General features: G+C 28.5%; 4 protein-coding genes across 12 annotated transcripts; 2 read left to right on the forward strand and 2 right to left on the reverse strand.

The window, feature by feature from the left end:
- Positions 1-261: 261 nt before the first annotated feature.
- On the reverse strand, positions 262-2583 carry LOC117209451 (phospholipid phosphatase 5). Of its 3 annotated transcripts, XM_033451524.1 has the most exons (7): positions 1922-1956; positions 1404-1774; positions 1225-1330; positions 987-1134; positions 789-917; positions 529-699; positions 265-471 (listed from the first exon to the last, which is right to left on the reverse strand). In XM_033451524.1, the coding sequence occupies exons 2-7, from the start codon at positions 1484-1486 to the stop codon at positions 305-307; spliced, it is 804 nt and encodes a 267-aa protein (XP_033307415.1). In that variant the 5' UTR covers positions 1487-1774; positions 1922-1956; the 3' UTR covers positions 265-304. The 3 variants fall into 3 exon arrangements, with proteins under 3 accessions (XP_033307423.1, XP_033307433.1, XP_033307415.1); XM_033451532.1 differs by lacking the exons at positions 1404-1774; positions 1922-1956 and adding an exon at positions 2438-2583 and having other exon boundaries at positions 262-471; XM_033451542.1 differs by having other exon boundaries at positions 262-459; positions 1404-1957.
- A 124-nt stretch (positions 2584-2707) lies between these two features.
- Positions 2708-9551, forward strand: LOC117209341 (KAT8 regulatory NSL complex subunit 3). 2 transcript variants are annotated; one of them, XM_033451293.1, is made up of 9 exons: positions 2708-2802; positions 3561-3770; positions 3847-4189; positions 4293-4878; positions 4960-5241; positions 5361-6053; positions 6115-6478; positions 6562-6753; positions 8305-9551. In XM_033451293.1, the coding sequence occupies exons 3-9, from the start codon at positions 3936-3938 to the stop codon at positions 9417-9419; spliced, it is 3486 nt and encodes a 1161-aa protein (XP_033307184.1). In that variant the 5' UTR covers positions 2708-2802; positions 3561-3770; positions 3847-3935; the 3' UTR covers positions 9420-9551. The 2 variants fall into 2 exon arrangements, with proteins under 2 accessions (XP_033307184.1, XP_033307175.1); XM_033451284.1 differs by lacking the exon at positions 2708-2802 and having other exon boundaries at positions 3488-3770.
- A 135-nt stretch (positions 9552-9686) lies between these two features.
- Positions 9687-13147, reverse strand: LOC117209394 (nucleolar complex protein 3 homolog). The gene is made up of 10 exons (XM_033451408.1): positions 12959-13147; positions 12516-12781; positions 12189-12444; positions 11831-12116; positions 11425-11759; positions 10980-11350; positions 10746-10910; positions 10309-10666; positions 10133-10230; positions 9687-9969 (listed from the first exon to the last, which is right to left on the reverse strand). Exons 1-10 carry the CDS (start codon positions 12962-12964, stop codon positions 9762-9764), a joined length of 2349 nt encoding a protein of 782 aa, XP_033307299.1. The 5' UTR covers positions 12965-13147; the 3' UTR covers positions 9687-9761.
- A 293-nt stretch (positions 13148-13440) lies between these two features.
- LOC117209373 (glycerol-3-phosphate acyltransferase 1, mitochondrial) lies at positions 13441-27263 on the forward strand. Of its 6 annotated transcripts, none has more exons than XM_033451358.1 (13): positions 13441-13667; positions 16713-16860; positions 22001-22119; positions 22225-22403; positions 23475-23624; positions 23713-24606; positions 24685-24853; positions 24924-25108; positions 25178-25364; positions 25436-25659; positions 25750-25860; positions 25932-26124; positions 26222-27263. In XM_033451358.1, exons 2-13 carry the CDS (start codon positions 16799-16801, stop codon positions 26431-26433), a joined length of 2685 nt encoding a protein of 894 aa, XP_033307249.1. In that variant the 5' UTR covers positions 13441-13667; positions 16713-16798; the 3' UTR covers positions 26434-27263. The 6 variants fall into 6 exon arrangements, with proteins under 6 accessions (XP_033307249.1, XP_033307284.1, XP_033307274.1 ...); XM_033451393.1 differs by lacking the exon at positions 16713-16860 and having other exon boundaries at positions 13446-13667; positions 23713-24107; positions 24183-24606; positions 26222-27122; XM_033451383.1 differs by lacking the exons at positions 13441-13667; positions 16713-16860 and adding an exon at positions 14555-14577 and having other exon boundaries at positions 23713-24107; positions 24183-24606; positions 26222-27122.
- Position 27264: the final 1 nt, after the last annotated feature.

Raw genomic sequence — 27264 nt, forward strand, 5'->3', positions numbered from 1 at the left:
AAATGGCGTATATGAACAATATATCCATCTCTGTTGTACCCGCGCATATTTCAAAAACAATATTTCGAACTGTTTTAAATAAACCTCATTTCCATTAGAACAAGTCCTTTTTTATTGATTAAATTGAAATTTTTAAATAATACAAGGTGTATATTTACAATATAAATGTATATATTTATATTACTTATCGTATTTATAAATAACTCATAAAAGAGAAAAATCAACAAGTAAAAAATTAAATCATGGAATTATTATGTGATTTAAATTATTTTAATAATTTTAATACTTTGGATTCTCTTATGTATTAAATCCATTTGATTTGTTCATTTTTGTTTCTTACATTTTCCAACTGAATTTGATGAGTAAGGGCAGCATATGGTTTATGGCATACCTGTGAATCTAATGGTGGATAATAGTGTCTATAACACATATATGCCAAAATGTATCCTATTATTGAGCCTGCAACCACGTCTAATATTTTTGAAATTAAAATATTTATTTATTGATGCAATAAATAAATATGCTTACCTTGCCAGTGATGATGATAATCACAAGTTCTACTCAATGCAATTAAGAGAGCAATACAAATTGGTAATACAAATGCACATAATTTCCATGATTGTCCTTTACCCATTAAACTAAATGTATGTAATTTACCAGCTATATACAGCGCAATGAAACCAAAACTTGCAAATGCAACTGAAAGATAAATAGATTTTTCAATAAAATTTAAGGTTTTCTATATAATTTATATAACTTGATAGTTTATACTTTATCTTTTAACATACATGAGGAATGACCACTTGGAAATGATTTCTTTCCATCTTTTATAAGAACTGGATTTCCATTACATTTAAAATCTGGATTTGTTTGTCCATCAGGAAAGCATCTCCAAAAGAAATCTGGTCTGGGGCGACCTAGCAAAAGGTATTATCTATAAGAATAATGATACTTCCAAAACAGAATCAACATTTCACAATTCTTACCAACAACAAGTTTTATAATATCTGTAATGACACCATTAAATCCTAATGCTAAAGTTACAGATAATACTGCTTGATAAATGTCAGTTTTATCCTTGTAAACCAAAAAGACAAATAAGATTACTATAGCAGGCATTATAAAAACCAGAGGCTAAAAATAAATATATAAATTAATTTATATAAAATATAACTGTAATTTCAAAATATGTATAATAATGTTGTTTCATATGGAATATATTACCCATAATATGGTGGTTGGAACATATGATTCAGTCCTTGGATTTTTATACAACCACAATTCATCTTCATGAATTTTCCTAGTAAATGGTTCTGCATTTTCTAATTCACTGTTCATATAAAAAAGTAGTACATTTATATGTATATCCGCTATATTGCTATGGTAGACTAAATTTAACTTACATAAATAATCCCACTAAGACAATTCGCAATAATATGTCAAACCAATATTCTGTTAAGAAATCTTTACCACGTGTTATAGCCATTATGAATTCAAAGTGAATGCAGTATAAATATTGTACAAATATGTACAAACAAATAGTACATTACACAAATTCAGATGACTCATTATACAAGTATGCAAATGTGTATGTATACAGTTGTATATTTGAATAGAATAAATTATTAATTGTTATTATATACTCATTGGTTTTAAAATTATCTAAAAAAGTGTATGTTTTTAATTATTACAGAAATTCCACTGGAAATATATGAGCAATTCAGTTTCATCGCCAACCTCCTTCAACATTGGATTGAAGCTGAGACACTTCTTTCTAAAAAGTAAATATTAATCGATCGTTTACAGATAATTTAAGATATTAATTAATTTTTTTAAATTATATGTTAACGCTGTATAACATTTCAATCCCAATATATAAAACATTAAACTTTAACTACACTATTTCGATTTGAATACTAACACTCAATTTGATATCACGGTAGTACTGTGTAGTACATGTACTATGTATATTATGGTATATTCATTTATTTTGTAATGATAGTAACGTAGCTATAAATTGAAAGTTTCTTGAAAATTGGACTTTATTGTAAAATATATTATACTATACATTGAATGCTTGAATTTTTCAAAATATTTTCCATGTAAACTATGTTATTTTCCTATAGGCTGTTTGTAAAATTATTTTTGGAATTATCGAAGAAATTTTAAGAAAATGTAAAAATTTAGCTCAACCTTACAATTGTAGATTGATTGGTTAGCGCATCATAGATGTTACTGGACATTCATTGTTTTGAATATTACGTATTACATAAACTGGAATTCTATGTATCTACCTACCTACATTTAATCTTAAAATTTTATTTCTTTTATTTCTTGCATTTTGTTACATTACATATCATGGAAATCAATACATAATAACATGTTGTATCGATAAAATAATTATTCTAAAATTGATGTAATATACATCTGTATGTATCTATCTATATATTTACAATGTCCTTGCTCTACATGTGTTCTTCCATTAGCTTGCATTAAATCGCAATACATCGCTTTTTGTTGTTTGGAGTAGAGCTGTATGTCATTGCAAGATAATTACTATTGTGATATTACAACCTGGAATAGTTTAAAGGCTAGTTTCATCATAGAAATAATTTATGTAATAGGAACAATTATTTATACATATATGTATAAATTTTACATTCAGAAGTTTAATTTTTATATATATCATTTAGCAATTTTTTCATATTGTTATAAATTAGCTCTTTGCGTTCGAGGACTTTTTCAATCGGGCGAAGTAGCAACTCCAGATTATTTAGCGTATATGTGATGCGCGTCTTACAGGTAGCGTAAAATGATTTTATATACAAATTAACTTACAAAAACATTATATTCTAATAATTAATCTATACTTACATCTTTTAAAATATGATTTTGTAATATTAATTTCCGTATTTTTTTGTTTGATAATTTATAAAGCATTCACCAAGATGCATTCTTAAATACAATTCTTTTTTTTTTATTTAGTTGTTTACATTCACAATTTGTCCAATTTGGACATAGAGTAGAATTTTTTGGCTGTTTGATTATCATGTGGGTGGCTACCCCCAGCGAGGTACCATCTTCGTGTTTGTTAGGTTATATCCTTTATGAGATCTGTTGGGTGTTTCCTTTTTAGTCTTCTTTCTATGCTTGATGTGTTGATCGTTTCCACTGTCAGCCAGTTCGGGTGCGTTGTTATTCTTTCTCTGTACCTTCTTGCACATCTGCTAATCTCCTCCTTGACCATTGGTATTCCTAAGTCTTTCTGAATGTCCTTGTTTTTAACATACCATGGGGCGTTTACTATTGTTCTGAGAATTTTAGCTTGCATTGTCTCTATTTTGCTTATATGGCTCTTGAATACAATTGATCTCATTATTCAACAGTTCAAAATCAAGTTCATCTTCATTTGAGCTAATTTCACTTACAAAAGCCATTTTTTTGGGGCTTCTAAACTATAATACTTTTGCCATGATTGTCAAATCCAAACTAACATCAGAGACGTCAGAACCATAGTTACAGAGGGATTTGGGATTAAATATTTTATTTCCATTTTAAAGTGTAACACTTTACACCTTCTAACAAAGACCATAAAGAACTAAGGAACCTATTTACAAACCAATACTGCTGCTTCATCAATTGAAGATGTTAAAATCTAGCATAAGTGGGAACTGTTGTCTCTCACTTGCCAATGGAGTTGCCACACAAAACACGGTGGCGACTGAGAGTAGCCTCTCGAGCGCAAAGGGTTAGAAATAGTTTTGTGAAATGTTAAGTAGTTTCGACTCTTATAAATAATTCATATTTGTTAATTATATAATAATCTTATTAATTTCTGTGATACAGATTCAAGATATGTGAGGAAAACTGTAAATGATTACAGTGTTATTTGTTGAAAGAATTATTTATAATTATAAATATATTGAGTATAAGTAATGTTAACTACAACATTAACAATGCCATCCACATCGATAAACTCTTCTAGAATTCCAAGTCCCATCAGTGATACATTTGATGATAATCCTAGTAGATTAACTACATATTTACATCAACTTGCTGGGTGCTATGAAACTGAAATTAATGTGCTTGCAAAAGATCATTGTTATGCACGCCCATGGAATTGGAAACCAGAGAATGTTTATGTAAAGCCAATAAAAAAGTTGTTTTTCTCAAAGAAAAATTTATTAACGTAAGTAATAAAAATAAATTATATATGTAAATAAATGTAAATTATAAATGTAATTATTAAACATAAAACAATTACAATTACATTGCAACTTTTCATATATTAGGGAAAAAGTCACTCAGGATGAAGAAATTAATATAGAAGAAATTAATAATGAGCCATTAGTACCACCAATAGATTTTACTAGAGTTCGACATCAAATGGATGAATTACAAAGGTTAGCAAATTTTGCTAGACCTGATGAAAATGAAGATTGGGAAGAAAAGCTTGATAAAATTTTATGGACACCAGTTCAAAATCGAATATTCACCAAAGTTCTTAAAATATTAAATTCAGAGAGACTTACAAGATTAGCTAAAGTAAGCAGTTCAATAGAACCAATTTATCGAAGAACATCAGTTGACACAGCAGCAAGGAGGTTTCGAGAAACATTAGCTTCAGTTGGGTGGGATTGGAGACTTGCACAATGGTTACATAATTTATTGTTTGACCATCTTCCTCAAGAGTATCTTGGGATTTATCTTGATATATTACAATCTTTAAGACTGAAAATTCCTCAACTTATTGATAAAATGATTGCTATACAACCAAATATTAATGCAAAAACAGGTTCTATAACATGGGAAACACTTGGATCACTCCTTAAACGTACATGGGATCCAATTACTCCTAGTTTAAATAGTAATAGACTTGTAAGTATATTTTATTGCATATTTTATTATAATATATTTTACATATATATATTTATTTATAGATAATTATTGTTATTGCAGAAAAAATTACCAGGAAATCCAATCTTAATAATAGTTCCTTCTGGAGTGGGATCTAGTATGTCTACAAGGCAACATAAATGGATTTCACAATTAGGAGCTTTAGGAATGGTTGTTACAGTTCACACACACTTAGGTTTAGCAGCTAATAGAATGACCATGATGGTATGCATTGATCAATTACTTCAAGCCACTAGAACTAAGATACAAGATATTAGAAGCGATTGTCCTGGTAGACCAATTATTCTTGTTGGATTTAATACTGGTGCTGCTCTTGCATGTCAGGTATAGCATTTATATGTACATATATACACATGATGTGTAACGCATCAGTATAATTTGAAGTAGTTAGAAAACTTTAACGTGATTTGAGATATTCACACATTATCTTTTGATATTTATAGGTAGCACAAATGGAGCATGTAACTGCAGTTATTTGTCTTGGGTTTTCATTTCTTACAGTTGAAGGAAAAAGGGGTACACCTGATGATACATTAATGGATATTCGATGCCCAGTTATGTTTGTTATTGGACAAAATGCTACACTTGTAAGACCTGATGATATAGAGGATCTCAGAGAAAGGATGATGGTTGAAACAAGTTTGGTAGTGGTTGGAACTGCTGATGACCATTTAAGAATTTCTACTGCTAAAAAGATATCAGAGGGTATTACACAAAACATGGTAGATAGATGTATCTTGGATGAAATTGGAGATTTTGTAGGAACTATTCTTTTGCAACCACATCCACTACCATTGAGATCAACATCATTGTCAAATTATGAAAATAAAAATAACAGAAAAGAATCACGGAAGCGAAGAAATTCAACAAGTAGTTCTGTTGAAAGTGAACCAAATTCTCCTACAATAAAAAAGTCTCGACCAAATACACCAATCTCTTCAGTATTATCTATTGGACAAAATACACAATCAGCTACGATTTCCCGAGTAGGAACATTTAGTACTCAACAGAATATAATTGCAGTGAGTGGAATACATACAAATCATGTGCAGAGTGTGAAACGGAAACCTCGAGTTGTTAGTAACCAGAAAAGTCATTTTGTGGAACACTTGATAACATCTAGACTTTCCGGACAAGTAAGTTACAACCTTAATTTTTATTAAAGAGGAAGCATCTAATAATATATGCATTTTTTAGCCAAACTCGGGTTCAGATAATGGTGGTATAACATTAAACATTGGCTCATTGGCAAGTTTAGCACCAATTGGACCAATACGTTTAGCTCCAGCATCATCAGGTCAAAGTGTATCTACGACAATAAAAAATATTCCTAAATCTTCGATTGCGTCAACTAAAGTGCCTAAAATTGTATCAACGAATGTACAGTTACAGAACATGCCAAAAATGAAAGCCATTGTATCATCAGGTAAAGGCTTTTCTAAAGTAATATCAAACAATTATAGGCATCTCAATATTCCTGACAAGAATGGAGATACAAAACTTGTTAACGTTTTAACATCATCAGGAAATCAGATTAGAGTGAATACTTCAACTGCAGCAGGTACATTTTACATGAAAAATTACTTTTTATTTCTTTTTATTCTCACATATTTTGTATAATATACATTTTCCCTTGTTTTATAGCAATGCACAATAAACCTACGATTGGTACACCAAATGGAACTTTATCAAATATTTTACAAAATGGTAAAACTTCTCTTACACTCACTACTAGCTCATCGTCTGCGCGTATATCGGCAGCTTCCAGCATTTTACTAACACCAAACAATTCTGTGGCAACTAATACAGCATCAACCACATCGATAATACCAAAAGGTAGAATATTATTATCTAATCAGCTATTAAATAATTTACCTACACCATAATCATTTTCTACTTCTTGATCGAATGTATATGATTTTTACGAACGAAAGGTACATCATCAATAAAAAGGAAATTATTAAGTTGATCCAAATTATTATTATTTCGGGAAGTTATTCTGAATAGTAGAAATCTCGTATTTTGTAAAATAACTTTTTAAACTTAGAACAAGCCTTAATTCTACTTTCCAAATTTTGTAACACAATTTGTATATAATATATTTGTATATAAATATGTATATAAAAATTATACAGCTGTTGAAATTGAAATATATTTAATATATTCATACATAAAAACGTGAAAAGTGGAAACAATATTGGATTGTTAAAATCTCAAGATAAACACGATCGAAAAAGATTAGGATATTACACATAAATACAATAACAAAGCATAACATGCTAAGTAACAAAATAAATTTCTTAGTATTTAGCATATTTTTATGATTTACTATTTTGATTTCAAAATATACATGCATCTTGGTATGGAACCATGTGGATCATATTTATACATGCAAAAACAAAATGTATTGTGCATGAATATCATTAATATGATAAAATAAGTTTCTTATAGAAAATATATCCACTAAGTAAAAAATTCATTTTATTTATATTTTTGAGATTGTGTAGATCAATAATAATGGATTTTAAACTTAATTTTAATTATGTTTTTTATTGTAGAATAATTAAAATAGTCTAGTAAACTTAATAGATTTTATGTTTTCTAGCTATAAAACTTTTTTCTTATTTCTAGCTTGTTTGTATTCTCTTTTGCAATTGTATATATACAAAATATTCTTTATATATTATTTTTGTTATATATAAAAGTCATTAGACTAAGTCACCAGTAAATGTATGTATTTGTTTAGCATGTGATGTAACATGTGTCCAAATGTAGCATGTATTTATATTATTTTACAATTAATATAAGTTTATATTTAGAAGCATCTAAAATAATATCTTGTAAATATATCACTACTATCTTTTATTTTGTGTTAAATAAATATTTTTCCATGTGATTTGAATTTATTTGTTTCCTTGCCCCAATCCTGTTTGATATTAACTGTGTCCAAGCAATTTGGAATTAAATTAAAGATATTATAACTTTTGTTTCTTACATTTATCATCTAATGTTTTTTTATCACATCTTTTACATTGTCAAACAAAATATTATTTAAATATTATTAATATAGTCTGAAAATCTTTTTGGTTTAAAGTACATAAATTATTATAATTTTTATTATGTAATTACTTAATCAATTACCTATGTTATTTTTAACAACATAGATAAAGTGAAATTTAAAAACCAAATTTTTTTATCACATATAATAGATTTATGCATGGTTTTTGTTATAATTATAACCAGTTTTAAAGATATATTTACATAACTCATGTAGAAAAAAAGATGCTTATTTTTACATGATGTTCATGTTCATAACAATGCAATGAATATTATTTGAATTTATTTATATCTCAGAAAATTGTTCAAACATGTATATGTGTTTTATAGTGATGGACGACATGGCAACAACCAGTAGCTCTTCACATTTGATGCTCAGTTCTACTCATTCCTTGGACACATTCAAGATGTCACAAATACCTCGACAAGTAACAACTTGTAATAACAACGATATCTCTCATAATGCAGTATGTGGGAATATAATCATGGTTGAAAGTTCCCTTAGTACTAAACCCAGTTGTTCATCCGTAATAGTACCATTAAACAATCATAATTCAGGAACTATTTTACCACTGTCTAATAAACTAAAAGTTACTCAAAAATCGACCAAATCTATGCCAAAGATAACAGTCAACGCATCTAATTTACAAAGAATTCATAAGTCGCAAACAGTACAGAAGAATTCTCTTGTAAACGAGATTGACGATGAATTGGGAAATATATTAGATATACCAATAATTTTTGCAAAAGATGATGATAATTTAAACTCTATTGAGAAAAGTTCATCTTTATCTCAGACAATGGCTGTAGATATTCATGAAAAGACTATACCTAAATTGAACAGTAATACCAAAGTTGTTCTCATAAGTAACAAGCAAGATAAGTTACAGCAAAGTAATAAATTTGTAACACCTTGTACTCAAGCTGTTCTATGTCCTAATGTAGCTGTACAAAATTTAAATCATGTGATACTACAGACAAACCCTCAAACTTCCACTTTGTCTAAAACTAAAACTACAATTCCAATACAAACTCGTTCAAATCAACCCACTGTTAAATACACCAAGATAATTCTTGCAAAGAGAAATTCTCAATCAGTACATCAAAATGATAAAAATGAACAAGTCATTGTAACAAAGACAGTTGACAAAATTAATGCATCTAAGTTGCTAAATTTCGATAAAAATGAGCATCGATATGCACAAATCGCGATAAAGCAAACGGCAAATAATGAAGATAATATAGTAGATGAGGCATTAGAAATAGAAGATGCTATAAAAATGAATATTATAGAACGTAAACATGTACCTTTGCAAAGAGTTGACTTATCATTACAGACAAGTGACAAGGCAAAAGAAAGTTTGACTGAAGCTAAATTAAATGTAACAAAAGAAGATAATTCAGAATGTACTGCAATCGATGATGTAATAAATTTACAAATATAAAATATTTCATCTCAACAGAAGATGTATACCTGTACTAAAAAACAATCTTTTTGGCATTGTAAATGCAAAACAAATGATAAATATTGTAGATACAGATATCCATTTTTTGGTTAAAAATCGTAATTACCCTAATATTTCGTTTTCTAATCATTTCATTTGAGAATAATAGCTGTTTAATAGTTAAGATACGCGGCGTTGCAAATCTAATATGTTATTTAAAGTAACAAAATGGTTATAAGAAATAATTGTTACTATTTAGAAAATACGTACAGTGTTTAATGTTTTATATTAAATTTCGTTTTATTCTTACAATCCATTCTATAGTTCGTGCTACATACAGTATTAACTATTACAAGCTTTATAAAAATCTATGTATCCATCTGCAAATAATTCAGTATTATATATAGTATTAATATATTCTTTGAATTCACTATTTATAAGATGATGAGTTGTTATTATTCTCTTAGTATTTGTATTTTTTGGAACTGGTACTGCTGGTTTAAATACGACACCAGTAGGATCAAATTCAGTATAAAGTTCTTCTGGAGAACTGGAACAAATAAAGAAATATATTCTAGCATAGCTCATTTATTGCTTGCGAGCAATGAAAAAATGTGCATTGCAAGATATTCTACAATGAAGCTCATCGGATAGCAGTAAATCACCAATATAGAAGTATGATTGTATTAAATATTACAAAAATTGAAACCTACAGCTTAGCAATTTCTGAAGATAAACTGCCTTCACCTATTGGTGGTACATTCCAAGCTACGTTTTTTGCCATCTTTTGTACAGTACTGTGATAATGTCGCTAGTAACGAAAGATAAAAGTATGTTTAATAATAATTATGTATATTAAGATCATATAACTTAATATGTGAATATGTACCTGTAAAGCTGTAAGTTCCCATAATGCTGAACAGTGTGCATTGCAATACTCAGGTTCCTCTAGCTCTGCTTGATAGAAACCATCTCCAGTCGTACTATCAGTATCCAACAAAATATCTAGCATTTTTCCAAGTTGCATACTTTGCTTTATAATACCGAGAATGCCAAGTACTGAATTATGTTGCAATTGCAAGGCTAGAATAGCTATTCTTTTGATAAATGCTACAAAACGCCTTTGTGTAATTCTTTTTCTTCGATGAATTAGAGCTTGAACTAAAATCTTTATAAGAACTTCCATTTCTATATGAGTTTTACCGCAATGAATATTTAGTAAATTTTTGTATAAATGTGCATAAAACCTGTATAAATATAACATGTGATTATAAATTTAATTTTAGTTTTTTTTATTTACGATATTTATTCTTTTTCAATACAAACCTGTAAGGATCAAGATTCAATGCTGAACCTTGTCCTGATAATATTGTAAATACACACTGAATACAATGTAATTGATCTTTCAAATTTAAATTACCCTCTTCCATTAGTTTATCTATGGCAGTTACTAAATCTTGATAAAAATCTAAGTTTATGCATTGTGCAAATCTGTAATTGGATGTTATCAGATATCATATAATTTTATATATAATTAAATTTAGTAAAAATCTGTCATACTTTGCTAATCCTTCCAAGCAAATAGATAAAATCTTACTATTTGGAGCTTGTTTTAAAATTCTAAAATAAATTGTAAATACTACACTTGTTATTTCAGTGAGCAATTTTTGTTTAGTCTGCTTATTCTCTTCTGCTTTAGTTTCAAGTAATTCTTTCTCTACTTCTTCAAGCTTCTTATTTTTCTTCCTTTCACGCTTACTTAAGGCAAGAATTCTTTGTTTATGAGACATAAGCTTTCTTTGTTTAGTCTCTTCTTCTTTTTCTTTATCTAAATTTATATCTTTTATACGAAGTGATAAAAGTACTGATAGAACCTCAGAATGAACGGAATGAGCTTTTAATTTTATGTATTGGTTTAATTTGCGTACTATCTGAAATATTTATTAATAAACATTATATTCCTAGAATACAGGTTAAATGAAATACAATCACTTAAATCTCTTACTTTTAAAGATAATTCAGCACGTTTGTCTTCCTTGAATACTTGGGAAATGCATTTTAAGACTTCCTGCCTTATAGGTTCATGTTTATTATCTAACAATGGTATAAGAAAATTTGCTATATTAATAGAATAGTTAAAGTAGGGATGAGTTGTTAGAAGATCACACATGCATGTTAATGCAACTTTTCCTAGTTCAATTTCTTGTTCTTTTATTTGTCGTGTATCTCCCTTTTTTCTTCTTAATATATTAGTCATTTTTTCTAACTTTTGTAGATAATGCTTATAATACCTTAATAATGTAGCTTCATAATTTTGTAATGCAAGTGTTTCTTTCTTTACTAAAAAGAAAGTAAAAAGCCTATAATTTCTACAATAATCATGATATTTACATATTATTATAGGTACATACATCTTACACCTTCTTGTTGAATTTGAAGAATTTGATAAGATGGCAACAAATCTTTGAAAATTTCTAACAAAGAAATAGTTGCCAATTTTCTCACGGTAATATATACTTCTGGATTGGTTTCTTCCATTAATTCTAATAGTATTTTAAAATTATCACATTTAGTTTCTGGTGTTTCCAGAAGACTGCTAGATAATAATCCAATTTTTAAACGTTTAGATCTTAATACTTCTTCACGAAATGCTAAAAGTTCTATCATAGACACAGGTTTCTTATCTTTATCTTCATTCTAAAAAATCAATTAATACATGAAAAAAAGGTTTTTTATGATAGTGTTTCATAAATTTCAATGAAATCTTACATGAAAATTGAATTTTATTTCCATGTTACTTTTCTCTATATTATGTTCTTCATGAGACATGTTTTCATTATCTTCTGCATGAGTTTCTTGAATTATCCTTTTCTCTATAATTCCATTTTGAGTTTTTATAGGAAGTAACATACGAACCTTTTTCGTACCCTCTATCCCAACTATTTTTGACATACTATTTTCATATCTATCCTCTAATGTTCTTTTCTTTTCCTTCTTATTATTTTTTATTTTATCATCACCTGTTCTAAAAAGTATGAATATCATTTAAATTATTTTGAATTAAAATATATTCATTACCTATTACAATATTCATACTCATTTAGATGTATTTGTTTCAACAAATTATATGATTTGTTAGAAATGGCTTCTCCTAAAAAGTTTAAATCATCTTCTTCGACCATGTCCATGAGGTCTTCACCCTGATCACTTTCTTCTTCTTCCACAGTTTCTGCATGTGGAATTACTTTTTTTTTAATATGTTCATTCCTTGGTTTATGCCTCTTTGTTTTAAGTTTTCCTTGCCGTGTAAGTTTGGTTCTTTTTTGATTACTTCTTTTAACTGCACTGATCTTTAGTTTTTTCTATTTGATTAAGAATTTAAAAAATACATATATTGATAATTAAAAGTAATAGAAGAATTACATAATTAAAGAAATATTTTTTATTGTATTTAAAAGAGATGATACTATATGACATATACATGTTCATAATTTAACAATTTTATTAGTTCCAGATTAATTAAAACTATATTTACTTACCACCATTTCGCTGTAGTTTTGATTACTTTAGGCTACTTCAAATGAAAGTATTTGTCAAACTAATTAAACAATTATTGTTTCCTTACAACCAAAAAATCATTCCTGTAAGATATTCTAAGATAACCTCTTAAGTTACACGTGTTGTATTATACACATTACGCACGCGCACGCACCATATTCCTTTTAACACAATTGCATGTGTATATATATATATATTTATATTTCTAATGCAAAACGATATATATATATATATATATATATATATATTTTGCATTAGAAATAATAATCTTTTCTATATGATAGATATTAAATTAATTTTAAATAAATGACTTTGTCTTTATGTAACTTTTACGATCTATTTTATTACGATACATTTACGATCTTCAACATCAAATATACATGTGGTTACAAAGCATGTCAGGAACATGGAGCGTTCATAATTCAAATATTTTATTAAAGAAATTTTAATACAAATTAATAATGCAAATTATGTTTTTATTATAGTAGTGAACCTTTAAATATCTAACATTATATTTTTATATACAATGATTTTATCACATACATATAGTTCAAAAAATAGGTTAATATGTATACAAATGTGTCATAGCGTAATGGCGTGCGATATCGTGCATATTGTACTTTAGTATATTAAGTAATTACTGTAATATTCTGTGTTAGTATAAAAACTTTCTTTATATATCGATACCGGGTAAGTTATGATTTTTATAGTTATCAATTAAACTCAACGTATTTAACAAATTAAGCTTATGTTTTGTAAATTCTATTAAGGTCGTTGTAAAGATTAGGTGAAGTAGACTACCGAATGAACTCTGAATTTTTTAATAATTTATTGTAATTATTATTATAATTGTAAAATAAAGTTAACAATTTTTCGCTCCATCTATAAATCATATATGGTTATACCAGGTTATACATTCATATATGTATGTATGTTAGCCTTCATACAACTTTATACATATATAAAAAAAGATTTACAACAAGTAATATTTAGCAATATATTACATAATTATTATTATATATTAAATTACATAATTATATATAAACACATACAGGTAAGCACGCGTGCGCACATGTACGCATACTTAATAATATGTTATTAAATAATTAAAAATACCTTAACTATAACCATAATACACAATAAAAGAAAAAAAAGAACACGAAAAAGCACAAAAATAATACATAGGAAAGGAGACAATGCTTATAATTAAATGTTGATAAAAACTGTCATTCCTTTCATGTGCTATTTCCATCTTGTGAAAGTAGCGCGCATTACAAAAAAGAAAGTGTGTAACAATAAGTCACGCATGAAATCATTCTTTCGTAAGGACTTGAACTACCAATGAAACTCCCTGAATATACAGACAGAGAATCTTAATGCACTCTTACAAATTGATGTACAATAAAATCCAACACTAAACGTTAATGGCTTTCAATAGGATTAATTTATGAGTTGCATGGAACTAACCGGGCCTCAGGTCACACCGATTTTGCAGCTCAAGATGCTGTTTGTCATATAGTGCATCGTGTAAACGTACCGAATACATATAAAACAATATCAGATGTCTTTTTTTTATAAATTACATCAGCATTTAAAACATGTAATTGTTAAATTTCCAAAATTTTTCACCGAATTAATATGTGATTATAATAAATCAGTGTGCATGGAGTCATCCCAAGTGATTTTGGTATATGTTTTATTTACGTAATAAAGAAAGCTCGAGTGACGGGTTTGTAAACGACATTTTAATAATGTCGTAATTTGAATAGTAAAATTACCGCGAAGATGCTATTGGCTGCTGTAGAGTAACGCCACAGATGCCCTGGCTATCGTATACTATGTCTGCAATTTTATGAAGGATTATAATAGGCGTTATGTAATATTTTCAAACTTTAATCTTATCATTTCTAAATTAACATTAATCAACAACCATGTTTTATGGCAAAAAGAAAATCGGTACTGTCAAACTGATTATTCTGTGTTTGTTCTGTATATGTATGTAATTATGTTTCGACCTTTGCAGTAACTATGTTGATAATCCAGTGATTAAACTGGAAGTGGATATATATTTTCATTGTTTTCTTTGTAATATTTTTCTGTACATGAACATTTATCTGATTTCATAAGAGATAATTAATACGATCTTCGTCATTACGTTTTTTCACAACAAGTGGAATTATACTCCTCTTCGTAAAATTCGAATTGTTTCGATTAAAATTGACGAAGTCAACGTCATTGGAATTAAGGTATCTCTTCCTACACGCATTAACGAGTTAATTTTCCACTTTTAACTCGAATCTTAATTACAAAAAGAAAAAATATACACGAAGATGTCGATTGATGAAGATGAGGTTGATTACATCTCATAAAATACGACATATGTCCTTATAAGTGTCTGTTTGTTCATTTGCAGTGGCTCAGAAAAGTATTTGGATACTTGTCATAGGAAATTTTTACGTATATTTTATGTATTATATAAAATATTTTCAAATCTCAGATCATCATGATTATACCAAAGTAAAAGTAAAACTGAAATAGAAATTACAAGATATTTGTTATGAACAAGTATGTATTTAGCAAAAAATTAATATACATATGTACGTAATGGCATGAATAGTCGATCTAAATGCATAATTAGTGTCGAAGATGTTCCATATCTCTAAATATTGAAGCTTATTGACGTAGTGGATGGTCAGTTGTACAGAATATCTTGTAGCTTTTGTGTACATTTTCAACGTTGTTTCAAATTTGCTAATATAATCACGATAGTATGTCTCGCTACGGCGTTAATGAAATTTTAAAATGTTTCGTATGGCATGTATAACATATTCATAAAAGTTTTCTGTATGTATCTAAATATTTTCGCAGCTCATTGTATTATTCTTTGCCGTTCTCATAAATTCGTGGAAACAGATATTATAGATCGTAATCGATGTTAAAATTTCATTGCGTGATGTTCGTTTCAGGTATTATCATTTCTCTTTCGCTCACCGGTCAGTTTAATTATCCTAATATAGTTCTGGAACATCAGGAATCTTAAGCAGGCAGTTATAAGCTACTGTTACTTCAGTGGATCGCGATCGCAAGCGAAAAATTCGAAAGAAAACTATTAAATTATTATTTTAGTACAATATAGAATTTGCATTTTCAAGTACGAAAGAAGAAAGAAAAAAGAAAAGAAAATCAAATGAATGATTGCCATGTTGCCTTCAAACACGTATACCGTTTGAAGTCGTTTGCAAAAAAGGTAAACGCTCCGGATAATCTAGAAGTTTATGCAATACTGGATGTTTAAATTTGGTCTTAAAAACATATTCCTGTTGTTATAACACATTGAACATCCCGACGTACTACATCATTAACTAAGCGAGTCATTGAACCGTCGTCAGCGTCGTATATTGCCCGTGGTTACTTAACGTGTTGCAGTAGAAAATCGGCGTTTGCCGCGGCAAGAGTGCAGCTTTTCCATATACATCGCTTTTTATTATAATAAGGTTTGACAAAAATTCTAATCGACAAATTGTGACAAAGCGCAACAAGCACAAACGGCGCCAAAATAATAATCATCGAATTAATCGAATTTATGGATCTCGATGAAGTGATCTGTGAATTTTCTCTCACAGTAATTGACGTGTTGGATCAAAGTTTGCACGACATTAACATTCGTGATCAAGCGAAGTAGATAAATGGTGATTAAAAGCATGAAAACGAGCAGTTGATCATTTACGCTTTTAGGAACAATCTAAACGAGAATTCTAGCATTGTTTTGAAGTCTTCGTTCGGTGAGAAAAAGAGCCACGCGGTCTCCCTTCACACGGAAAATGGGTGGTCTTATTGAAATTTTCCTTTTCTTCGGAGTCCTCTTCTATTTCTTCAACTTTGGGTAACGTATATTTTCTTCGTTACTGACATGCACGCTACGGAACTGTTTCATCCTGCAAATTATTTTCTTCCGTGTTTGTTCTTGCAAACCGCAAAGTTTAACGATATAAAAAAAATAGATCTATCGACTAAATAAAATCGACTAAATCTAATTAATTTTATCGTTAATCTTGAAACTTTGATTGACATCTTAGTAGAAATATGTTTAGAATTATTTTATCATAGAATGATCATTGAATAAATTGCAGAATTCGGCATATTAACAATAATATAGTGAACCATGATGGATGTGCAAAGTTGTTTAAAATTTCATTACGAAGAAAGAGTAACAAAAGTAAATTATCGTTACAGTAGTACGCGTTGTATAATTCAATCAATCATGTGCTTGTATTTCTCAGTAATATAATTAAAAAGATAAAATTTTAATGTCTATTGAAAATCATAAAGAGTATTTAAGTGTTTTATATATTTTTGTATATTACTTACATCCATTTCTTCACTTTCAAATTTTCTATAAATGCATAAAAATATATAATCTAATAACGACATGTAATATATGTAATCTAATTACTTAATCAAATTTTCGCGATCATATTAAAACAGTATGGATAATGTAAAAGTCGTACAATTCCGCAAATACGTATTTTTGTGAAGATACTCTGAGTTATTTTTTAGATTTTTAGTATGATTTATCTCCCATCTTTTCCTCCTAATATTTTTAATTCAAAAGCACAGTTGCGAAATACGTATATATGCCGTTTATTTGAAATTTCATTAGTAAATTACACGAGGCAAATTAAAAAGTACAGAAAAGATAAAACGCGTAATCATTTGTGCGTAGTTCGTGATGAATTAATGATTTATTAATCTGTATGTTTCCGAATCTTCTGTCTTATCATCATGGACTTTGACAATTATAGTAAAAAGAAATTGAAATAACCTAACCGAATTATTATTACTGGATCTTCTTATATACATCTATCGATATAATATTTACAATATAATGCGAAACTCGCTGACCAATGTGCGACATTACCGGGGAAAAGTGGTCAAAACTGTGCCATTGTTGAATTACTATTCGATAATATAGTCCATTATCAACATAGAATTAATTATTTATTCTGAAAACCTATGCACTATTCTTGTAATAGTGCTCGTAATATTCAAAATAATAAAATTGCTTATATTAAACGTGAAACATAACGTTCAATATTTATTTATATAACTGACATATGATACGTTCATGTGTGGCTATAGGTGCAGTTTAGATCATATGGCAAGTATCTCTTTTCTCGAGTGGTATAGATTTGATTGTTTCGTAAGCTTATAATATTCAACCTTCTAGACAATAAGTTCTGCGTTGCGTTGCACGTTATGATTTATTTAGCTTTGTTACTTTAGATTTGTTTTATTCAAGACCATTTTTATACAGAGTGGACTAGCTAAATGGACTTGAATATCTGCCTTATCTATTGCTGTATGAAAAATCTTCTCAGGACAAAGTTATATTATCTCAGACGATACATATAACTGTGAAAATTGCAAATACAGTCAGTGTAAAAAGTGTTTGTACAATAATTAATTTAAACGAAAATATTATAGATCGTTTACTAACAAAATTTAAACAAATAAGAAATATGTTCTTATAAATTCACAAAATAATTTTCATAAAAAAAAATATGGGATATCTATATCCTTTGGGAAAATATTAACAAATACCTAGAGGATGCGATGAAATGATGGATATCTAAAAATATATGTGTAATAAGTATTCGTACAGTCACGGTTTAATAGGAAAAACTAATAAGACAACCAATATCCTGGAGAGGAAATCACTAGGTTTAATTATATTAATACCTAATGGAGCTTTCTTTCGATTTTATTATGGTTTGAAACCGTTGTGGAATCGAATTTATCAAATTGATGAGTTGTCTACTTGAAAAATTTTTCTATTCTTCTAAAAGAGTTCCCTTTCAATAATTTCTTGATGAAATACGACGATTCCGATTCTTTTCTGTCAGGTGGTCCCATACATTTTCTATAATATTTGTATTTGGAGACTGTGAAGCTACTTTTAACAGTTTCCGAACATTATATAAGATTCACGCTCGCGTATTAATAACATTATGCTTTGGATCGTTATCTTACATCATGATGAAATTGTTGTTCAGAGCCATTTTTTCTGCGCTTTAATGCAGATTATTTTTTAAAACATCTACAATGTATATTTTATCCTATGAAGCGATAACTGTACGGATACTTATTGCGCTTACAGAGTCAGACCGAATAACATGTAAAAACGAGCACAATGTGTGTTTCAGCTTAGTTTTTGAGAAAATTAAGTTTGAAGATTTATCAAGTATTCTTGAACATGGCTTATTCCGGACTGGACAGGACTAAATAATCGATAGCAGCTCGTTCCACGTGTGAAAATAACTCGAAAATGTAGAATAAAATGTATCAATTTGCGTATGATAAATTTCCAAATCATTTTTTCTCGGAAACAAAGCTCCTTATGAAAGAATTTTACATATTATTCGGTCGGATTGTATAGTTTTGCCATTTGTTAGATATTTATTCATACTTTCAGAACAGAAACGAGTATCGCAATTTTTTTCCTTTTCTGAAAATTATTCTAGAGACTTGTAAGAACAGGTATACAGGGCGTTCCGTTTAAGTAAGAACAGTGGAATATCTCATAAGGGATTGGTTATTAAAAAAATGTTTTGACAAAAGTTGCTTGATTCGAAAGATGACATCTTCTGGTTGAAATTATTTCTTACAGATTAGAGTAGTGCAGGGATTTTAAGGTCAACTTTATTTTGTTAAATGGAATCATATATTTTGTAATACATTAGCCATACATCTTGGAATTCTCTGTAAGAAGGTATTAATCTATTTATGTCGAAAAACTATTAGTCTGCAGATATTTTGGTTTTAATTTGTCGTATGAAGAATGTTGCCTTTGTCTTTCATACGTTAAAACGTAAAGATAAGGGTATTTCTTCGCATCTTTCCTTGCCTTTCGTACGACATTACAGACATGTTAGAATTAAAGTATCTGCTAGACTAATAAATTATCGATGTAATTAGGTTAATACCTTTGTATAAGGAATGCTGAGGTGGATGGATGATGTATTAGAAAATATATGATATACTGCAATCTTGCTCGAATGTTGCTATCTATGTATGTAGTATCAACATGATGACTATTCAGCACATTATTGGATATGTATAAGGACAGTGATTATACAGAAGATTGTGAGACCGTTGGCTGTTTGACCTTTTTTCGTTAAATTTTTATCTATAGAATAAACTAAAATATACAGCATATCATAGCAAACCAACAACGCCGGAGAATATCAAGCAGAGAATTGTAGCTGCATGTACATCCATAAAATCACAGGAAATAGAAAATGTGCATGAAGAATTGATTAAAACAAAAAACAGGGCAACGAATACCGTTGGGTTAAAATGAACCTGCATCCGTTAGCCGAGGTTCAAAGATTCCAACTATGTATTGTAAGGGCCATCATTTTGAGCATCTACAGCCTTAGGAATTGTCAATGAATTGTATGAGAAACGTATCTTCTGCCATCGTATCTATTTTAAATAACAGCCAATGCTTATCTTTGGATAACAATATGTCAATATTGGTGCCCGGGTGTCCTGTGGATCTTTAATTATTCTCAGAAACAAATATTTTATGAAAAATATTACCCTTACACATGTGTCTTGAGATGAAATGAAATTTCGTCTTGAGAAAATTTTTCCTATTGCAACAAATAAGCCAAACATGTAGGTGATACAATTTAGATGGCTTACCCTTTATATGTAATTATGAAGAGGGTCTTTGAATTTTTTCCGATTGAATGTAAGTTCTTGATGATGAAATGGTAAGATCGTAAATTATCATATCAAGAGGCGATAACCGATGTGACATCAGCATTGTGATGCTGTTCCCTTATCTGCGTCAAAATTTCTTAATCCATTAAAGACCGCTCAATAGTTTATCATAATGTTATAAATAGTTTCGTTTCTTTAAATTTCATAAAATTGTAGAATCCAAATGAAAGGAAATATTAAGCGAATCCTTGGAATTCCTTTTTTTAGTTACGATTTTAATAAACATAATTCGACAATGTAAAAAGAAAATTGCAAGTAAAATTTTGCGCCAACCTAACGTTGGTTCGTAATTGATTAAGTCACCTATTTCTAAATATATACATTTATAATTTGTAACTGGACTGGTTTTATCATCAGTTTGTTTCACTTCCAGTTACTGTACAAATTAAAGCTTAAAACATTTTTTTTAAAGAATGTATGTTCATATACATATGGATGTATTTTTTTATTTCTTGTAAACGTATTTAAAGAAATAAAACCATTATACCAAAAATTATGAATGAATAATACATTAATAAGCTGAATGGTGATTATAATAAGCTGAAAGATGAATAAACGGCTGTAATTTCTTAACTTCACTTAGCTGCTTTGGTCGTCGTTTTTGTTTTGTTATTTTTTACGTATTATTGAGAAACTTTATTTGTTAGTATTAATTATTGTTAATCTAATTATTACTGACGTTTGTAATTATCTGTTTTGTGATAAGCTGAGAAATTCTTTTATTATCAATATATTTTTATTTATCTATCTCTGAATCATGTATGAATGTACTGGTATTGAACTTAAGGCGACACGTTTGTAAAAAAGGAAATCTCATCCGTTAGTTGCAATTTCACTCGACTGCATCGACCCGTTAAAAGCGTCGGAGATGGAGCGTAAATAGTGAATGATTGCATTAAAAACCAACAATCCTGAAATTATGTTCGTGATTACCAACATTATGAATTACATTTCTATTATGATTTCATTCAGTAATATTTACACAAGTTTACATTGAATTATTTTGATTGAAACCATAATGTTGACTGATGTTTGATCAATCTCTTTTCCAAAGCTTCGAGCTACGTTCTACGTTATACTATTTTCCATAGAATTTACTTGTTTTAATATAGATTCTACAAAAAATTATACTGCGACCTTTAATTACCATGCAGTAAAATGTAATAAATTCTATGGAAGAAAATTTCTTTGCACTTCATAAAGATAATATTTTTAAATAGTATCTGTACTAACAGGGCTTCCAGTATGATCGATATAGTTTCAACACGTTTGCAAGAAGTGTATGCAAAATGGAATCGCAGAACGGAGATAAAGCGAAACCCAGAATTGAATACAGTTCGATTTTCGATAAAGGGTAAGACTTTCATTCAATGCATAAAGGATGTAAAATACATGAATTTTTATCAAAGGTAGAAAACTGATTAAGAAAGAATTTTAATCGAATATTCACATGGTTTAGAACTTCGGCGAACTGGTCAACAAATGCATAAAAAAAAGTTACAAGATAAGGAACAAGCAAGAAAAGTTCGGGAAAGTTCTTTATTTCAAATCAAAGAGACTGAACCATTAATCCCTACTGTCACAGAAAGCTCTTTATTTCTACACTATTGCTGCAACAGTTGCACTCCATCATCTAGAGTAGGTTCTGCATATATTACATATTCTTTAACGTTGATGTAAATGAAAAATAAAATGATTTTGTTGTTCGTTCTTTAACAAAGATATTCGACGTACCGCTTATATCTAGTGTATCTTTAATGTGCTATAACTTTGTCATAAGATGGTCGCGTAACCATCTTTTTATTTAGTATAGATTTTAGATCATTATCTAGAACCATTTGTAGTAAGTATTTTTCAGTGGTGATAATAGCTTGATTTATATATAGTGTTGTTCAGAAAATTCGTAATATTTTTGATAATCAATATATTTCACCCTGAATTTGATAGTACTAAAAGAAGAGTATTATCTGTGGCTACAAAAAATATCTATATCTTTATGTGATCTTGAATAAAATCTTCTAGTAGTATATTTTAAATATTAAATATTGTGCAAACAGACGTGAAACTATAAAACTAATTACTTACATAACTAATGTAGTTATATAACAAGTTTATTGATATTGATATATTATCCACCATGCAAAAGTTTCGATGCGTAATTTAGTTATTGCATATTGTTGCACATACCACATGATTTTTGCATACCGTTTAATATAAATATGAAAATATTGCACGTAGCGATACTGGTTTCTCTCTTTCTCTTTATCTCTACTGGTTTCTGGTTTCTCTTTAATATAATTAGATAAAAGAAGTCATATAAAGTGAATTGCGATATTATACGATACATTTATCGAATAATGGTTGTTATTAATGAAGGCCACATATGTATCTCTGATGATAAAAATTGATCTTCCTCACAGTTAAATTAATCATTTTATTATTTTGATATCTATGTACTAAACATCAACGAAGTTCAAATGTAATCGCTAATATATAAATGATTATCACTGTTAAATAAATTTCACAAATGCGTAATAATTAAAAACAATGTTTATTAAATTATTAATTAAGCAACTATTATTGTGGTGGCAACATGAATATTGAAGAAATGTAATATATAAAATGCATACAATTAAAGCATATCCGTAAATAATTAGAGTATAAGCTTTTACTAAATATATTTTTTTCATTTAATTTTATTTCTTACAGAATTCATTAGTAAATATTGCTAGTAAGCAATATGCGCCTTTTGGTACAAATGTCCTATTAATGGAGTCACATCAATCGCTATTCCATAGAATATTACCTCGTGCGATACGCGTTTGTTCTTTTAAAGAACACGATTATTCAAGGGAATCAGTAAGATATAAATCTTAAAATAATTACATTTATTGAAGTAAAAATTTAATTCTTTGTCGATTTTGTACATAACTTTTCTCTTTTATAGATCCTAGAAAGTGATAATTTAAAAGAAGCAACAAAGTTGGTTGCTTCTGAAATAATTAAGGATGAGGGTTGTAGTGAAACAGTTGCCCTGGAAAAAGCAAAAGAGAGAGCCAAGACCATACTAGCACAAATGGAAAGCAAACCAAACAATCTTTTCATTAGAATTACATCATGGATTACTTATATACTGTTACCATGTTTTATGCAGTCTGTTATAATATTACCATCTCAAATAGAAATGTTAAAAAAAGCAAATGAGACTGGTCTTCCTGTGATATTACTTCCTTTACATCGTAGTCATATGGATTATTCTATAATTACCTTCCTTCATGTAATGTATGGTATTAAATGTCCATTAATTGCAGCTGGGGATAATCTAAAAATGCCATTTTTTGGGTATGTTATAAATATATATAGAGTATCTTATTACAATACCATGTTATTATTATCGAAATTTTATGTGTCAAACAGGAAGCTTTTGCAAGGTTTGGGCGCATTCTTTATAAAACGTCGAATTGATCCTGTCATAGGCCGCAAAGATATTCTTTATCGTGCCATTCTTCAAACATACATACTGCAAAAATTAAAAGAGGGTCATATTATAGAATTCTTTTTAGAAGGTACACGTACAAGAACTGGTAAACCATGCATGCCAAAAGGTGGCATTTTGAGTGTCATTCTTGATGCATACATGGAGGGAATTATTGAAGATGCAATGATAGTACCTGTTGTACCAAATTATGAACGTCTTATTGATGGAAATTTTGTTCAAGAGCATCTAGGTCAACCAAAGAAGAAAGAAACATTTATATCTACAATGAAAGCCATGTTTTCTACTTTATTAACAAATTATGGAATTATGAAAATTGATATTTGTCAACCCTTTTCACTCAAGGTAAGTTATTTAAATTCTTTTTAATGTCATGGATGACATTTATCACTAAATTTCATAATTTTATTGCTTTCTGAAAAGGAAATGTTAAAGTCTTTCCAAAATCAATCAAAATTGAATGGAGTAAAAATATCTCCTGCTGAAAAGCCTTTAAGGTCGACAGTATCTAGCTCATCGCTGTATGGTACAGATGTAGTTGCAGAAGAATACCGTCAACTAGTTGACAGTCTTGCACGGCACGTTGTATATAGTAAGGACAAAACACCTCTAAAAGCATTAATTTGTTTCTTTGTTCAATATTAATGTACAATATTTTTTAGATTGTAGTAATGCAATGCCAATAATGTCGACTAACGTTGTTGCGTTCATCCTTCTATATATATTTCGAGATGGTTGTACCTTGGATGAATTAGTTGAAGCATTTGATTTCATAAGACACCAGTTAGAAAGTCGTACTAAAAACATTGCATTTTGTGGACAAAATATTGATATCATAAAACATGCTGTTAGTAAGATAATTATGTTATAAATATTTTATTATGATAAAAGAATATATGTTGACTCATTCTTTTAGTTAGACATCTTAGGTCCAGATTTAGTAAAACTAAAAAATCACGAAATTATAGAAACAGCTGATAGTCAGTTAACTCAATCAAATTTCGTTACCGTAATCCGTCCTATGTCGTTTCTACCAAATGTAATCGAACTATCTTATTATAGTAATACAGTGGTAACATGTTTTGCTATGGATAGCATAGTGGGTAAGAGAACATATTGTTTCGTAAATTATATTAATTTATTCAATTTAATAATTTGTTTACTACATTTGCAGTAACAGCTTTGTATGCTGAATTACAGTCACAAATCAATGATCCTATAGGTTTTGATCAAAACAATATTATAGTGTCTCAAGATCTTTTGGTAGAAAAATCACTTAAACTTTGTGATATTTTTAAATACGAATTTATTTTCTGCAAGCCATGTGAGGAATTAGAACGCGTCATTATAGACACTGTGGTAAATCTCTCACATAAAGAGATTATTATTTTACAAGAGGTAGTGTATACTTAACATAAAGTTATTCTAATAGGTTTATTATTATTAATCATTATTACTAATAGGTTACTCATATAAATTATTTGATAGGAATCTTATTTAGAAGAGGAACTATGGAGTAAAAGATTCGCAAAAAATTTTGATGATAGTTCAGATGAAGAATATCGTAATAAGAATAGATCTAAAAGTATTCGGTACAAAGTAAGTTATTCTTTAATTTAGACATATTTTCTAATAACGGAATTGTGATCTAATTTAATCGTTTCTTCTAGTTAAACTTACTATCGGAATATGCAAAACATGTGGAATATCTTCACATAATGTTACAACCTTTAGTAGATGTTTATACTTTTACCATTTTGTCTCTTAAAGATTTAGTAGGTCAATCGCTAAGCGAGAAAGATTTAATTCAAAAAATTTTAAATGACATAAAGACAAATATAGATCATGGCATAATAAAATACAGTAAGTAATGGCAAATAACTATATTTTTATAATATATAATTATATGTACATATATTGCATTATAAAGTAATGTATCATTAATTTTATTTTGATATAGGTGAATGTTTATCTATTGATTCAATAAAGAATGCCCTAAAATTATTTGAAAAATGGAATATTTTAGAATGTTATCCACAAGAGAATGTTAAAATTTTCTACCTGAAAGATCAATATGATACAGACTCAGCTGTAATGAAAATCTATGATAAAATAGCAGCTTTCAGATGGACTAAAAATATAAATGAAAAAAAAAAAGATGATTTTGAATGAATTTCTATAATGTACTACTTTTTTACATCAACGAATAACTTGATATGAAAAACTTTGTAAATAGTGGTTTACAAATAAGAAGTATCACCTAACACGTTTGTTACTATAGTGCATTAGAACAAAACATCCATCACTGGTCAATAATTGCGATTTTTTTCATCCAAGCATGCTAAATATAATATATCTATTAGGTTGTCCGAAAAGTTTCTTTCGTTTCATAAGGTGATAATAGATGAGTAACAATTTCTGTTTTATATTATTTTATTGAATTAGGTATGATCCATTTCGTTCTATTTCTATTATGTTTGTGAATAATTCAATAAACTAATATAAAACAGAAAACATTGTGCGTCTATTATTTCTTTATAAAACGAAAGAAACTTTTCGGACAACCTAATATTTATCTCACACATTAAGATTATATCTAAATTAACACATACATATATGATACTGACAGCAAACGTGTTAATCTCTTTATACATTAAAATATGTAGATTAAATATTTATTGCTCTGCATGAATAGTTCTAAAATTCATAGCAGAAATACAGAAAGTTTAGATTTGGGTCATTAACTGTATGTAAGAATACAATAGCAGAATGGCTAATGTGATATTACAATATATTAAACATATTAGATTTATTTCGTTAATAAAGTAATCTTACGTACTATTAAATTCAGTGTTAATAACTTTTTTGTTATTGTTAAAAACAGAGACATACTTAAAAGAGTAAAAAGCTATTTTTATTACACTTTTACAAAACAGTCGAACGATAAAATAAGTTTTTTATGTATGATATTATAAAAAATAATAAACAGAACAAATAAATGAC

The sequence above is a fragment of the Bombus bifarius genome, unplaced genomic scaffold (assembly GCF_011952205.1).
Source record: "Bombus bifarius isolate JDL3187 unplaced genomic scaffold, Bbif_JDL3187 scf7180000007968, whole genome shotgun sequence".
Classification (NCBI taxonomy): domain Eukaryota; kingdom Metazoa; phylum Arthropoda; class Insecta; order Hymenoptera; family Apidae; genus Bombus; species Bombus bifarius.

Coding starts and splice junctions, on each gene's coding strand:
- LOC117209394 (XM_033451408.1), bottom strand. Junction 10,911..10,979: donor TGCTTGGAAGGATTAGCAAA/GTATGACAGATT, acceptor ATCCAATTACAG/ATTTGCACAATGCATAAACT. Junction 10,667..10,745: donor TTGAATCTTGATCCTTACAG/GTTTGTATTGAA, acceptor ATATTTATACAG/GTTTTATGCACATTTATACA.
- LOC117209451 (XM_033451524.1), bottom strand. CDS start 1,486: ATGGCTATAACACGTGGTAAAGATTTCTTAACAGAATATTGGTTTGAC. Junction 1,135..1,224: donor TTCCAACCACCATATTATGG/GTAATATATTCC, acceptor ATTTATTTTTAG/CCTCTGGTTTTTATAATGCC. Junction 472..528: donor TTATCATCATCACTGGCAAG/GTAAGCATATTT, acceptor CAAAAATATTAG/ACGTGGTTGCAGGCTCAATA.
- LOC117209341 (XM_033451293.1), top strand. CDS start 3,936: ATGTTAACTACAACATTAACAATGCCATCCACATCGATAAACTCTTCT. Junction 6,479..6,561: donor GAATACTTCAACTGCAGCAG/GTACATTTTACA, acceptor CTTGTTTTATAG/CAATGCACAATAAACCTACG. Junction 6,754..8,304: donor CACATCGATAATACCAAAAG/GTAGAATATTAT, acceptor TGTGTTTTATAG/TGATGGACGACATGGCAACA.
- LOC117209373 (XM_033451358.1), top strand. CDS start 16,799: ATGGGTGGTCTTATTGAAATTTTCCTTTTCTTCGGAGTCCTCTTCTAT. Junction 25,660..25,749: donor AGATTATTATTTTACAAGAG/GTAGTGTATACT, acceptor ATTATTTGATAG/GAATCTTATTTAGAAGAGGA. Junction 26,125..26,221: donor TCATGGCATAATAAAATACA/GTAAGTAATGGC, acceptor ATTTTGATATAG/GTGAATGTTTATCTATTGAT.